Source organism: Amblyraja radiata, chromosome 13, assembly GCF_010909765.2.
Source record: "Amblyraja radiata isolate CabotCenter1 chromosome 13, sAmbRad1.1.pri, whole genome shotgun sequence".
Taxonomy (NCBI): domain Eukaryota; kingdom Metazoa; phylum Chordata; class Chondrichthyes; order Rajiformes; family Rajidae; genus Amblyraja; species Amblyraja radiata.
In genome coordinates, this window is record NC_045968.1 from 36,992,426 (window position 1) to 37,008,441 (window position 16,016).

Sequence of the window (16,016 nt, forward strand, 5' to 3'; positions counted from 1 at the left end):
ATCACCTCCCCAGCCAACAATAGACAATTATTGGCTCCACCTTTCCTTGGTCATCTATTACCAGCGCTGGTTTATTCTGACCTTTTTCAGCTACCTGAGGAAGGGTTCTGACCCATAATATCACCCAACCTTTTTCACCCCAGATGCTGCCTGACCCATTGAATTATTCCAGCATTTTGTGTCTGTCTTCGGTATAAATCAGCATCTGTAATACCTTCCCACAGCTTTTCACTGTACCTTGGTAAACCTGACAATAACTAAACTAAACGAAAGATAGATACAAAATGCTGGAGTAACTCAGCGTGTCAGGCAGCATCTCTGAAGAAAAAGAATAGTTGATGTTTCTGGTCGAGCCCTTAATTTAGACCCCTAAACTACCTCTTCAAACTAAAGAGAGACACAAAATACTGGAGTAACTCAGCGGGTAAGGCAGAATCTCAAACTAAACTACCTCTAAACTAAACCTTCATACTTGGTGCTTTTCAATGAGTCACCTGCAGATTGTTCTCAGTGAGGCCAGGGACGGAGGTAACAAATGGCCCTTGTTGGAACTGCCTGTACCTTGAGTCCTTGGTGGTGGGGAGTGAGATGCAGGCTCGGGTGAGCAGGGGTGACCTCGGCCAGCGGGTATCAAAGCCAAAGTGCAGTGAAGTGGATGCTGGCAAGCTAGTCTCCTCCCGCACTCCAGCATCTTGGCCCGGTGCCAGCGCATGTTTCATTGCAGGTTGTCATAGCGAGAATCACTGACAATGTGTGAGCACAAAAAGGCCCTTGTCTCTCATTGTGAGGGAATGTTCCAAAGGCCATCAGTCTTCAGCGGCTAGGTTGGACAGATGTTTCATTCAAAGGAAATGGCGCTCTTTGCACTTCACTATAGCCCAGCATACAGTGACATTCACTAATTAACCCCTTCCATTCCTTACCCTATAGCCCAGCATACAATGACGTTCACTAATTAACCCCTTCCATTCCTTACCCTATAGCCCAGCATACAGTGACATTCACCTATCAACCATAGATCTCTATGTAGATCTGGGGTGGCACAGTGGTGCAGCTGGCAGAGCTGCTGCCTCACAGTGTCAGAGATCCGGATTAAATCCTGACCTTGGGTGCCGTCTGTGTGGAGTTTGCATGTTCTCCCTGTGACCGCCTGGGATTTCTCCGGGTGCCCTGGTTTCCTCCCACATTCTAACATGTGTGGGTTTGTCGGGGAAATTAGCCTTTGTAAATTGCCCCCTAGTGTGTAGGATGCAAACTGGGATAACTTAGAATAAGTGTATGTATGGGTGATTGCTAGTCGGTGAGGCCTCGGTGGGCTGAATGGCCTGTATCTATGCTGTATCCCTAAACTAAAACTAAAAGACTGGTGTAAACTGGACTCCCACCTATTTCTCCCCTCCCCCTCTTATATCCCTTTCTCTATCTACCTATTACCTGCCAGGCTTTGTCCTACCTCTCTGCTCTCCCAGCTTTCGAACCACCCCCCCAATCAATCTGAAGAAGGCTCCCGACCCAAAACATCACCTATCCATCTTCTCCAGAGATGCTGCCTGATATGGTGAGTTACTCCAGCACTTTGTCCTTTCTGTAAACCACCATCTGCGGTTCCTTGCATCTACCTTTTACGGCCTCACTGTGAATTCTCCTCGAAGTAGGCCCACGTTGAAGACGTTCTCCTCCTCTCTCCGACAGGAGTCCTGTGAGACCCTCTCTCACTGTTCCCCCTCTGTGATTCCTGCTGCTCTCCTGATCTAACACCATCTGACCTGGAGTCAGTCTGAAGAAGGGTGCCAACCCAAACCGTCACCTATCCATGTTCTCCAGAAATGTTGCCTGACCTGCAGTTACTTCAGCACTTTGTGTCTTTTTCCTGTAAACTACCACCTGCAGTTCCTGGAATCCAGCTGAAATGTCAACTATCCCTGGTCTCCAGAGATGCTGCCTGACCTGCTGAGTTACTGCAGCACATTATGTCCTTTTGTGTATTAACCAGCCTCTGCAGTCCTTCTACTCATTGTGAAGCAAGTACAGAAGTAAGTCACAAAGAATGCTTTCGGTTTAGGGTGGGAACTCAAACCTACTACAAGGGAAATTTTGAATTGCAAAAGTATAAGCTAATTCATTATGGTTAATGAATGAAAGTATAGCTAACATCATTAGGTTTAGCAATGAGTGGCTTTGTTAATATGGAGGCTGGAAATGCTGGGACTATTCTCCTTTGAGCAGAGGCTGCTGGCACAGGTTTAATAACGCTGTGATTACTGTGTGTGGAGAGGAACTTTATTCTGAAGGAGGGTGTGATGCCTTGCGATTCAAAGGTGTCAGTGTGAGGAGTCATATATCTATCTCCACCATGCCTGTGTTCCTTTAGTCTGTTTTCAGAGTAAGATGTGACTTGTCCCTTTCCCATGGCGGGTTCTTTCAGTTCACAGTCGTTTACGATGCAGCGGACTGATTTTCAATGCTAAATGCAGGTTAAGTCTTTGCTGGAATCTACACTGCACAAGGCACCTGTTACTTGCTGAGTTATTAGAGTTGAGCACTTAAGATGTAAGCTTGGCAAAGGGCCAAGACAGCTCACAGGCAGCCCTGGTCACACTGTTAACTCTTTCTGGCTCAGAATCTCCATTGTGTGATATCTCATTTGGCAGCACAGTGGTAGAGTTGCTGCTTTACAGCGCCAAAGACTCAGGTTCGATCCCGACTACGAGTGTTGCCTGTACAGAGTTTGCACGTTCTCCCTGTGACCCCGTGGGCTATCTCTGGGTGTTTCAGTTTCCTCCCACACTCAAAAGATGTGCAGATCTGTAAAATTGTCTGTATTGTCCAAGCTCAGGGAAAGTGTAACAGACATTCATGAGAAGCACTGGCTTTGAACCAGACAGTGGCAGCATTAATATTGTCAATTTAGTGCACGGGGTAAATCCCTCAGCCGCCTCTTCCGTTACAGAGCCAGAACGATTTATTTTTTAATTTCAAAAATAAACTTTATTCCTAATTAACAATAGGTTATTTGGCTTCTGTATATTGTTCCTAGTGTGTAGGATAGTGCTAGTATACAGGGTGATCGCTGGTCAGCATGGGCTCGGTGGACTGAAGGGCCTGTGTCCGCTCTGTATCTCTAACGTCCAAAGACCCTGAGGGACCATTTCAGTGTCTGACCATGCAAATTGAGTCAGACAAAATATAGAACATGGAACACCACAGCACATGGATGTGCAGGGAATGTTTAGTTTAGTTTGTTGATACAGCATGGAAACAGGCCCTTCAGCCACGAGTCCACACCGAACAGCGATCACCCATACACTAGCCCTATACTACACACTAGGGACAATTTACAGAAGCCAATTAACCTACAAACCTGCACGTCTTTGGAATGTGGGATGAAACCAGTGCACCCGGAAAAACCCACGCGGTCACAGGTGCAAACTCCACACAGGCAGCACCCACTATCCCATGTATCTAGCGTTGAAAGGCAGCAGTTTTACCACTGCCCACTGTGCCGCCTTTGAATAGAATGGAAGGATATGAATCACGTGAAGGCAGACAATTTCTCCCAACTTTCTCCCCTACCCATTGCGATCAGTCTGAAGAGTCCCGACCCAAAACGTTACCTATCCAAGCTCTCCAGAGAAGCTTCCCCATCCGCTGAGTTACTCCAGTACTTTGTGTCTCTAGTGTTCCATGTTCTATGCCCTAACACTACCTACTGAGTACAACACAATTAAATGTATAGACCAAAGAATGTGTGAAGAGTTTTGTTTTGAATGGTTTGTATATATTGTTAATTAGGAATAAAGTTTATTTTTGAAATTGAAAAATAAATCCCCCGGGCTTTGCAACGGGAGAGGCAGTTGAGGGATTAACCCTGTGATGTTCAAGCACTTAAATTACAATATTAATGCTGCCACTGTTTGGTTTAAAGCCAGTGCTTCTCATGAATGTCTGCTACTCTTTCCCTGAGATTGGACAATACAGACTGGTCCTCAGTTACGGAGCAAGGCGGAGAATGCATTATTCAGATCTCTCGAGTAGGGGGACAAGACACACATTCTACTGTGGTATCAATACTCCACTGGAATGTGTTTGCCTGGATTCTACAGAAGACAGTGGGTGCATTGTAAGAATCTGCATTAATGGCCTAAGTTCTTTCAGGGAGGCTGCATCTGAGCTCTGGGGGGACGTTTGTCCTCTTGCTAAACAAATGAACTCATCACCGAATCCTAAAACTGCAGATAGAGAGAGCATTGCCTCTGGGATACAAAAAGACTTTAGATATAGCGCAGAAACAGGCTCTTCAGCCCACCAAAGCCGCGCCAACCAGCGATCGCCCCATACACCAGCACTATCCTACACATGAGGGACAATTTTACAATATTGCCGAAGCCAATTAACCTACAGATCTGCAAGTCTTTGGAGTGTGAAAGGAAACCGGATCATCCTGAGAAAACCCACGCGGTCACGGGGAGAATGTTCAAACTCCGTACAGACAGAGGAGTAATCAGGATTGAACCGTGTCTCTCGCGCTGTAAGGCAGCAATCTACCGCTGCTCCACTGTTGCTCCCCAGGGTACTCTGTAGGATTCTGTGCGATTCACCTCTACCTCATTGAGGACATTGGACTTTGGAACACTGGAACTGGTGCACTACAATGCTGAGAACTATATTCTGGACTCTATATCTTCCCCTTTGCTCTACCTATTGTACTAGAGTTTGAACTGATTGTATGTATGTATGTATGTATGGCAATAGTTGATCTGTTTGGAACACATGCAAAACCAAGCTCTTCTCTGTACCTCAGTACATGTGACAATAATATACCTAATATGGTTAGATATCAAGTGATAGATGAAATGGGAGGGAGTCTGTGTTGTGTACAAACACCAGTGCAGTAGATGTGTAAAAAGTAACTGCAGATGCTGATTTATACCGAAGATAGACACAAAATGGTGGTGTAACTCAGCGGGCCAGGCAGCATCTCTGGAGAAAACGAATAGGGGATGTTTAGGGTCGGAACACTTCTTCAGACTTCTTCAATCTGAAGAAGGGTTCCTACTCGAAACATCACCTACTCCTCTCTAGAGATGCTGCCTGACCTGCTGAGTCATCCAGCATTTTGTGTCTATCACCAGCACAGAAGAATTCGGCCAAGTGGTCTGTTTACATGCGAAAAATGTAAGTAATTCAATACAAATACCTGAGCCACCCCACATACCATCAGCACTGTCACTGCTCAATAAAGATACTGCATTAGAATTAGGATTACAAGATGTAGAGGAAAAGGCCAAGATGCATATATTTCACAAGGCCTTCAATTACATCAACAATAAATAAAACGAGTGAAGGATTTGGACATTAGAGTGGGTTGGTGAAGGTGGATTGCAGAGTGATAGTGACATAGAGTCATACTGTTCTGCCCCACTTCCCCACACCAACCAACATGCCCCATCTGGAGTTAGATATAGCCCTTAGGGCTATTGGAACCAAGGGATAGGGGGAGAAAGCAGGAACGGGGTACTGATTTTGGATGATCATATTGAATGGCGTTACTGGCTCGAATGGCCAAATGGCCTACTCCTGCACATATTTTCTATGTTTCTACACTAGTCCCACCTGCCTGCGTTTGGCTCGTATCCTTCTAAACCTTTCCTATCAATTTAATCGTCCAAATGTCTTTTAAACATGGTGATAGTACCTCCCTTAAATATCTCCTCTGGCAGCTCATTCCATATACCCACCACCCTCTGTGTTAAAAGGTTGCCCCTTGGGTTCCTATTAAATCTCCCCTCCCCTTAAACCTTTGTCCTCTGGTTGTTGATTCCCTTACTCTGGGTAAAAGACTGTGCATTCACCCAACCTAACCCCCTCATGATCTTACCTCTATAAGATCATCCCTCATCCTCCTGCACTCTGAGGAATAAAGTCATAGCCTCTCCCTATAGCTCAGACCCTCATGTCTTGTCAACATCCTCGTGAATGACGGGGATCTGGAATGATGGGATCGGTCGACGAAGGCTGTAGTGCCGCTTTGAGCTGTGTTATAGATCGAGGAATTTATGCAACTGCAGTTGGGAAAAATAGTTATGTTTAGACTTTGGGCCTTTAGATATATAGAGCGGAAGAGGGCCCTTCGACCCACCGAGTCTGCGCCAACCAGCGATCACCCTGTACACTAAAGGGCCTGTCCCACTTTCACGACCTAATTCACGACCTCTGCCAAGTTTGCCCTTGACATACTCGCATCATGGTTGTCACGAGGTCATAGGTAGGTTATCGGTAGGTCATGCTGCTAGTCGTAGGTACTCGTGGCATTAAGTACGTCGGGCATTTTTCTAGCCTAATGAAAAATGTCCACGAGTAAAAACGGTCTTGAGTTAGGTCGTGAAAGAGGGACAAGCCCTTAACACTATCCTACACACTAGGGACAATTTATAATTTTTTATCAAAGCCAATTAAGCTACAAACCTGTACATGTTTAGAAGTGTGGGAGGAAACCGGAGCATCTAGCTGAAAACTCACGCGGTCCCAGGGAGAACGTTAAAAAAATCCATACAGATGGCACCTGTAGTCACGTTTGAACCCAGGTGTCTGGCGCTGTAAGGCAGAAAATCTACCGCTGCACCACTATGCCGCCCTGAATGGATGAATCCACTCAAGTTAAAGTCCTGCGCTCTCCACAGCTTCCAATCTATGAAACCAAGAAGTAGGTCCTTGCCAACTTTATAGATAATAGTTCCACTTATACTACTGTCACACCCTCAGATAATGAATCCATACCTTCTCCACAAACAAACAAACATACCGAACAATTACAATCGCAGACATAACCCAGAACTGAATTAATGTCATGGTATTCACAGCAGTCGATGGAAAAGAGTCATAGTCAGAGCAAGGAAACAGGCCCTTTGGCCCAAACTGTCCATGCCAACCAAGATGGCTCATCCAAGCTAGTTTATTTTGTTAGCACGCATCAAAAAACATTTCACTGTACCTTGGTACACGTGCTAAACTAAACTAAACTAAACCATGTACCTGTCCCGATGTTTTTGAAATGTTGTCTTGCATATACTTCAATTAGTCCCAACTGCCCACGTTTGACCCATACCATCTAAATCTTTCGTATCTTTCTGAAGAAGGGTCTCGACCTAAACCCTGTCAATGTCGGTGTCTCTTGGTATGTCTTGTGTGGGGGGGAAAAGGGGGAAACCGCTTTTGGTCGCCTCCTTGACGGAAAGGAGACTTTTTCCATGACTTTGGCATTATGGGACTGTGGTCTGCGGAGCTTCCAGCCGCGGGCGTGGAATGGACTTACCATCCAGAGTTTGGGATCCCTTGTCGGGGATCGCCCGAGAAGAGCTCCGACCGCCGGCCTACGGCCTATAACATCCTGAAGCCGCGGTCTCCGGTAGGAAAGTGCCGATTTGGGCGCTTCAAGCCTCGGAGTGTGTTTGACCTTCCCGAGTTTGCATCATCCCCACGAGAGGGCCTGTACATTTGGCCGTCCGTAGTGGTGACTACGGAGGGTTAATGACCCTGATCACGGATGAACAAAGGAGGAGAACTGACTGAACTTTGTTGCCTTCCACCACAGTGAAGAATGCTGTGGTGGATGTTTGTGTTAAATTCTATTGTGTGTTGTGTGTTCTCTTTTTAAGTGTATCGCTGCTGGCAAATTCATTTCACTGCACCTTCGGGTGCATGTGACGAATAAGTTTGACTTTGACTTTGTTCTCCAAAAATGCTGCCCGACCCGTTGAGTTACTGCAGCACTTTGTGCCATTTTTTTGTTATGGGTCCTTGATGATGCTGGCTGCCATTTTGAGACAGCACCTCTTATAGATCACTTTGATGGCGGGGCGGGGCGGGCAGTGCCTGTGATGGGCCAGGTAGATGGGCCTAGCACTTTTTGTAATGTGTCCTTGTTCATGGGCGTTGCAGTTGCATGCTCAATCTCTAAACTGATTAACACCCTCAACAGTTCTATTTAGCTCATGGACTCAGATGGACAGTTGTGGGATGAAGAAACTTAGATACAGATATGAGATGCAACATGAAAACAGGCCCTTCGGCCCACTGAGTCTGAGCCAACCAGTCTTCACCCCGTACACGAGCACTATCCTACACAATAGGGACAATTTACAATTTTTAACAAAGCCAATTAACCATGAAACCTGCAAGTCTTTGGAATGTGGGTGGAAACCAGAGCATCCGGAGAAAACTCACGCAGGTCACGGGGAGAACGTACAAGACAGCACCTGTACTCGGGTCTCTGGCTCTGTGAGGCAGCAACTCTACCGCTGTGCCATCATGCCGCCCTTCTATGGAACTAATATTGATCAATGGGGTAAAGTGGCCACATTTGCGGTGTACAACATACTATGTAGTTATCAACAGTGTGTTAGGGCAGAGCTGTGTGATGGGGGGGAGTTGGGAGGGGGGGGAGGGGAAGGGAATGGGAAGACCAGAGAAGGCAAGAATGCACAGCTGGTCACAGCTGTCGAGGCAGCATTACTAATGACAACCTCCAGCTGTTTCCTGCCATGTCCAACTAGTATTGTGACATGCTCTCTCTATCTCGCAACCCCAGGACTTCCTTCTCACTCGTCAACTGTGTTTAGTTTAGTTTAGAGATACTGCGCAGAGACAAGCCCTTCAACCCACCGAGTCTGAGCAGACCAGCGATCCCTATAAACTAACACTATCCTACACACACACACACACACAGGATAATTTACAATTTTTACTGTTGCCAATTAACCTGCAAACCTGTATGTCTTTGGAGTGTGGGAGGAAGCCAGAACACCTGGGGAAAACCTACATGGTCACAGGGAGAACGTACAAACTCCGTACAGACAACACCCATAGTCAGGATCGAACCATGGTCTCTGGTGCTGTAATGCAGCAGCTCTACCGCTGCGCTACTTAATAATAATAATGGATGGGATTTATATAGCGCCTTTCTAATACTCAAGGCGCTTTACATCGCATTATTCATTCACTCCTCAGTCACACTCGGTGGTGGTAAGCTACTTCTGTAGCCACAGCTGCCCTGGGTCAGACTGACGGAAGCGTGGCTGCCAATCTGCGCCTACGGCCCCTCTGACCACCACCAATCACTCACACACATTCACACACAGGCAAAGGTGGGTGAAGTGTCTTGCCCAAGGACACAACGACAGTATGCACTCCAAGCGGGATTCGAACCGGCTACCTTCCGGTTGCCAGCCGAACACTTAGCCCATTGTGCCATCTGTCGTCCCTTACTGTGCCTACTTTGAGCACTGTGCACTGAGGTATCTCAGCAAACAGAATTAAAGGACAATCAGGGGCATCACGTAATTCAGCATTGAGATACACGTTGCTTCTCATGTTTATTTCTATTTATGGGGCAGGATTGGCACCAGCAAGGAGAGTGCTGGAGCAACTCACTGGTCGGTTTGGTGAGTTTTCAAAAATTTTTTGACATGCACATAGTTTATTTTGGGCTGCACAGTGTGGCAGCAGTAGAGCTGCTGGCGTACAGCGCCCGGTACCCAGGTTCAATCCCGGCCAAGGGTGCTGTCTGTACGGAGTTTGTACGTTCTCCCTGTGACCTGCGTGGGTTTTTTCCGGATCCAAAACGTGACCTATCCCTGTTCTCCAGAGATGCTGCCCGACTCGTTGAGTTACTCCAGCATTTTGTGTCTGTTTTACTTTCACATAGAGGCTGGTGGGTTTACGGGGACAACTGCCAGAGGAAGTAGTTTAGTTTAGGAAACAGGCCCTCTGGCCCGCCGAGCTCACACCCACCACCAAGTATCACCGATATACTAGTTTCATGTTACCACAATTTCACATCCTACACTAGGGGGAATTTACCGAAACCAATTAACCTACATCCTGCACTTGGAATGTGGGAGGGAACCCGAGCATCTGGAGAAAACCCACGTGATCACAGGGAGAATGTACAAATCCGTACGGACAGTGCCCGTAGTCAGGATGGAACCTGTGTCTCTGGTGCTATAAGGCAGCAGCTGTACCGCTGTGCCACTGTGCCACCCAAGTAGTTGAGGCAAATACAAATAACAACATTTAAAAGACATTTGGACAGGTACATGGATGAGAAAGCTAAGAGGTAGGTGGGTTAGATGCGGGCAGGTGGGACTAGTGTAGATGGGGCATCTTGTTCGGCATGGATGAGTTGTTTCCGTGCTGTATGTCTTTATGAGCAGGCTCTTTAAATGGGATCGAAGCATAGAAAGTAGGTGCAGGAGTAGGCCATTCAGCCCTTCGAGCCAACACTGCCATTGGCTGATCTTTCAAAATCAGTACCCCGTTCCTGCTTTCACCCTATATCCCTTGATTCCTTTAGCCCTAAGAGCTATATCTAACTATCTCTTGAATATATCCAGTGAATTGGCTTAAACTGCATTCTGTGGCAGAGAATTCCAGATTCACAACTCTTTGGGTGAAAATGTTTTTCCTCATCTCAGTCCTAAATGGCCTACTCCTTATTCTTAAACTGTGACACCTGGGCCTGATCTCCCCCAACATCAGGAACATGTTTCCTGCATCCAATCCCTTCACAATTTTACATGTTTCGATAAAATTCCCTCTCATCCTTCGAAATTCCAGTGAATTTGAGCCCAGTCGGTCCATTCTTTCATCATATGTCAGTCCACCATCCAGGGAATTAACCTGGTGAACCTATGCTGTACCCCCTCAATAGTGAGAATCGATAGTTAGGGGTTGGACAGGCTAGATGCAGGAAGATTGTTCCCGATGTTGGGGAAGTCCAGGACAAGGGGTCACAGTTTAAGGATAAAGGGAAAATCCTTTAGGACCGAGATGAGAAAAACATTTTTCACACAGAGAGTGGTGAATCTCTGGAACTCTCTGCCACAGAAGGTAGTTGAGGCCAGTTAATTGGCTATATTTAAGAGGGAGTTAGATGTGGCCCTTGTGGCTAAAGGGATCAGGGGGTATGGATACTGGGCAGGTACAGGATACTGAGTTGGATGATCAGCCATGATCATATTGAATGGCGGTGCAGGCTCGAAGGGCCGAATGGCCTACTCCTGCACCTATTTTCTATGTTTCTATGATAGCAAGAATAGAGAAGGATCTGTCCTCTGCCCTGGGTGAGACCAGTCATTAGCTACTATTGTTAGAGTCACACTGCTCTACAGTAACCCCCGCTGTTTTGATAATTGGGTCAGGCTGCCCTGATTATAGAACAAACTGTTAAATCAAACACAACAACAATTTGTGTTGTACCTTTAACATAGTAAACTAACAAGACACATTTGGGCAGTTGTTCAAAAGCTTGTTGACGGCTCTGGCTGGAGAGGACAGTTAACGATGGTACAGGCACAACATTTAACAGATATTTGGACAGGGACACGAGCAGAAAATGTTCAGAGGGATATGGGCCAAATGGAACTAGTTTAATTGGGGCACCTTGGTCAGCATGGACAAGTTGGTTCCGTGTTGTTCGACTCTATGAAGATTATTTAGGAGGACAGATTGATGGAGAGGCAGATAGATAGGGGATGAAATTCCAGAGTCTTTAAACTAATTGCTTCTAGTACTCAGCTGAGGGGTAGAATCTTGATGAGAACAGTTGATGATGGGGGACACAAAAAAAATGTGACGAATGTAAATTTCCTCTCTTCTCTATCCAGATGCACGGTCTTGACTTGAAACCTCGACAATTCCTTTCTCACCAGTCTTTTACCCAGAGTAAATCGAGAACAAGAGGACATTGGTATAAGGTGAGGGGGGAACAAGAGGGGCAACTTATTTTACACAAAGGGTGGTGGGTATATGGAACGGGGTGCTGGAGGAGGTTGTTCTGTCAAATACTATCGCAAAGTTTAAGAGACATTTAGACAGGAACATGGATAGGATAGGTCCATTTACATCAATGGGACGATGGTGGAGAGAGTCAAAAACCTCAAATTCCTAGGCAAGCATATTTCCGACGATCTTTCCTGGACCCAGCACACTGATGCAATCATAAAGAAAGCACATCCGCACCTCTACTTCCTGAGAAGATTACGGAGATTCGGTGTGTCATAGAGGATTCTCTTAAACTTCTACAGGTGCACGGTAGAGAGCATATTGACTGGTTGCATCGTGGCCTGGTTCGGCAACTTGAACACCCAGGAGTGGAAAAGACTGCAAAAAGTTGTAAACACTGCCCAGTCCATCACCGGTTCTGACCTCCCCACCATCGAAGAGATTTATTGTAAAGGCAAACTCAAAAAGGCAGTCAACATCATCAAAGACCCACACCATCCTGGCCACACATTCATCACACCACTGCCATCGGGAAGAAGGTACAGGAGCCTGAGAACTGTAACGTCCAGGTTCAGGGACAGCTTCTTCCCTACAGCCATCAGGCTATTAAACACTACAACCTCATAAGCTATGAACTACAATAGACTTATTATTATTATTATTGCACTGTTATTGTTTGTTCTTTTTTTTCCTGAGTTTTTTGTTATATTATTTATTATGATTACATATTCTGTTGTGTTGCAGCAAGTAAGAATTTCATTGTTCTATCTGGGACATATTATAATAGCTTATATTATAATATAATTCTTAATAATAGCGGAGTCAGGGGATATGGGGAGAAGGCAGGAACGGGGTACTGATTGGGGATGATCAGCCATTGAATGGCGGTGCTGGCTCGAAGGGCCAAATGGCCTACTCCTGCACCTATTGTCTATTGTCTATAATAAAACACTCTTGACTTGACTAGAGGAATATGGGCCAAATGCTGGCAGGTGAGACTAGTGCATGTCAGTCAGCATGGACAAGTTGGGCTGAAGATCACGCTACAGTATATGACTCTATAACTCTAAGATACTGCCTGACCCACAGAGTTCCTCCAGCAAAAGAGGGATATGGACCAAACGCAGACAGGTGGGACTAATGTAGATGGGGCATTTTGGTCAGTAGAGGCAAGTTGGGCTGAAGGGCCTTTTTCCCAGGCTGTGTGATTCTAAAACTACAAGGATTCAGGTTGAATTTCAGATGGTTGCCAAGATAAATGGGCAAAAGGTACAGAGTGAAGGCTACATCATGTTAATGATTAGAAAAGGGTGTTTGTCGACTCTGCTACAGAGGGGCACGATTGTCAATGAATTTAAATCACACGATTGAGAATAATAGAATGCTTTGTAATGGGAATGTCTACAAATTACTGCAGGAGGTGATAAAGTCCATTCAGAGCCAGATTACCATGGAACGCAATAAAGTCGTTATAGAGAAGTTATTGCTTCTGTTGAGGGAGTGGGTAGAGGAACAAAACTGGAATTGGCCAGTTCAACTATGAAGTCAGAAACTATTTAACAAAAGAAAAAGGGCAAATCTCCTGGCAAAAAAAGCTGTATCTCCTGGCAAAAATAAGCTGAGGTTTGAAGGGTCCCGACCGGAAACGTCATCTCTTCACATTCTCCTAAGTTGCTGCCTGACCCACTGAGTTACTCCAGCATTTTGTGTCCTTTTTCTTGAACTAGCATCTGCAGTTCATTGTATCTTCTATCGAGGGTTTTGTCTAGTTTAGAAGTACAACATGGAAACAAGCCCTTCGGCCCATCGAATCCATGCTGACCACCGATCACCCGTTCACACTAGTTCTATGTTATCCCACTTTAGTTTAGAGATACAGGGTGGAACATCCTTACACACCTGTACATCTTTGTGATTGTGGACTCGGTTGGCTGAAGAATCTGTTTATTTGTTTCTTTTAACTAATCAGTCAATCAAACAACACACAAAATAATCAACAGGCAGCATTCAGGAATATTAAAACTATTCCTGTGACCTACACCATCTCTACAACCCTTTGAGAGATCAAGAAAGGTTTCACCCGAAAGATTCTGAAGGAGGGTCTCGACCCGAAACACCACCCATTCCTTCTCTCCAGCAATGCTGTACTGCTGACTTACTCCAGCTTTTCTTGTTGATCTTTGGTTTAAACCAGCATCTGCAGTTCCTTCCCACACATTTCTCTAATTGTTAATGATTTTAGAGGTACAGCATGGAAGTAGGCAATGATTCCCACAGATTCACCACCCTCTGGCTAAAGAAATTCCTCATCCCTTTTCTAAAGGTATGTCCTTTTATTCTGAGGCCTCTGGTCCTAGACTCTCCCACGTGCCTTGCACGTCCCTTTTAAACTTTGTCCCTCTCACCTTAAACCTATGGTTCCTCATATTTGATGTTTCCATCCTAATATCCTATGGTGTTCTGGCGGTGGTGGCCTGAGTCCAGGCCAGCGGCTGCGTCAGCAGGACTGGTGGGCGGCAGCTTCGACCACCCCCGGGGCGCGGTGATTGAGCCGCGGGACAGTTTTTAACATCGCCTTGTGGGGTATCGCCTCAGCGCAGAGGGAGAAGAGGAGGGAAGAGACTGCAGCCCTAAGACTTTTGCCTCCATCACAGTGAGGAGATGTTGGGTGGACTCACTGTGGTGGATGTTAATATGTGTTTATTGTTGTTTTTTATTGTATTGTATTGTATGTTTGACTGCTGCAATTTCGTTCAGACTTCGGTCTGAATGACAATAAAGGCTATCTAATCTAATCTAATCTAATCTAAGAGAAAGGGTTTGGCTGGCAACCCTCGCTTTGCCTTTCATAATTGTAATACGGGACATTTAGTGTAACAGAAATGTCATATGAATGTAAATGCAACCAACCATTGTCAGAAGCAGACAGCTCTGCACAGCAATTGTAATGACCACCACACATCACAGCATTAAGGAATGTTCAGAGTACTAAAGTACAGATGTACAAATTAATAAGTACATAAGTCATAGGAGCAGAATTAGGCTATTCAGCCCATCACGTCTACTCCGCCATTCAATCATGGCTGATCCATCTTTCCTTCCCAACCCCATTCACCTGCCTTTTTCCCATAACCCCTGACACCTTTACTAATCAAGAGCCTGTCAATCTCCTCTTTAAAAATACCCAATGACTTGGCCTCCACAGCCGTCTGTGGCAATTAATTCCACAGATTCACCACCCTTTGGCTAAAGACATTTCCCTTCATATCCATTTTAAAGGTACGTCCTTTTATTCTGAGGCTGTGTCCTCTGTTCATATACTCTCTCACCAGTGGAAACTTTCTCCCTGCATCCACTATATTCAGGCTTTTCACTATCTGTAAGATTCAAGAGGTCGCCCCTCATTCTTCTAAACTTCCAGCGAGTACAGGCCCAGTGGCGTCAAACGCTCATCATATGTTAACCCAATCATTCCTGGGATCATTCTCGTAAACCTCCTCTGGAACCTCTCCAACGTCAGCACATCCCTCCTCAGTTATAGGGCCTATCACTACTCACAACATCCTAAATGCGTTCTGACCAGTGCCTTATAAAACCTTAGCATTACATCCCTATACTTCTGATGTAAAAATAAAATGACGTTGAACTGTTGTTAGCTCCAGTCTTTTTTTTTTAACCTCCTGTCCACTTTTACCTCAATTTGTTTTTGTGCGTATTCCATACTGACCCAGTCTCGGTTTTCCTATAAATATTGCCATTGCATTTCACCAACGATCCCAACACCATGGAAGATCCACAGAGACTCGTTCCACGTGGGTCAGGTAGGAACCAAAGAAAAGACAATGAGCAAAGGGGACCTTGGATCGGGTGACTCACTGGCTGCTGGATCTGTGCACGTCAATGATGTTGGAGAACAGATGGTGCCTCTCGGTTTTGGTCATGGTCATGTTCAAGGCTTCGGAATTCTTAAACATTCGAATGAGGATCTCCAGGCTCAGCATGTAAGAGTGTTCGGACGATATCACCTCAAAAATGGCCTGTGGATACAGAACGCGTTGACTGCTCAGAGAGAGGAAGGTAGGAACAGGATTGGTTCAGGTTTATTATTGCCGCATGTACCAAGGTACAGTGTGAAGCTTTGTTTTGCATGCAATCCAATCAGATCAGATAATGTCAAACATAAATACAATCAAGTACGATATGTAGATTAAAGGGGAAGATACAGAATGCAGAAT

The 16,016-nt window shown here is 45.6% G+C and overlaps 1 protein-coding gene across 1 annotated transcript in view; it reads right to left on the reverse strand.

Moving 5' to 3' along the window:
- Nucleotides 1-16,016, reverse strand: part of arhgef26 (Rho guanine nucleotide exchange factor 26) — a 76,542-nt gene that overhangs the window by 34,127 nt on the left and 26,399 nt on the right. Inside the window, exon 6 of the mRNA XM_033031802.1 lies at nt 15,658-15,818. Coding sequence (XP_032887693.1) covers nt 15,658-15,818 — 161 coding nt within the window. The remainder of the gene's footprint in view (nt 1-15,657; nt 15,819-16,016) is intronic.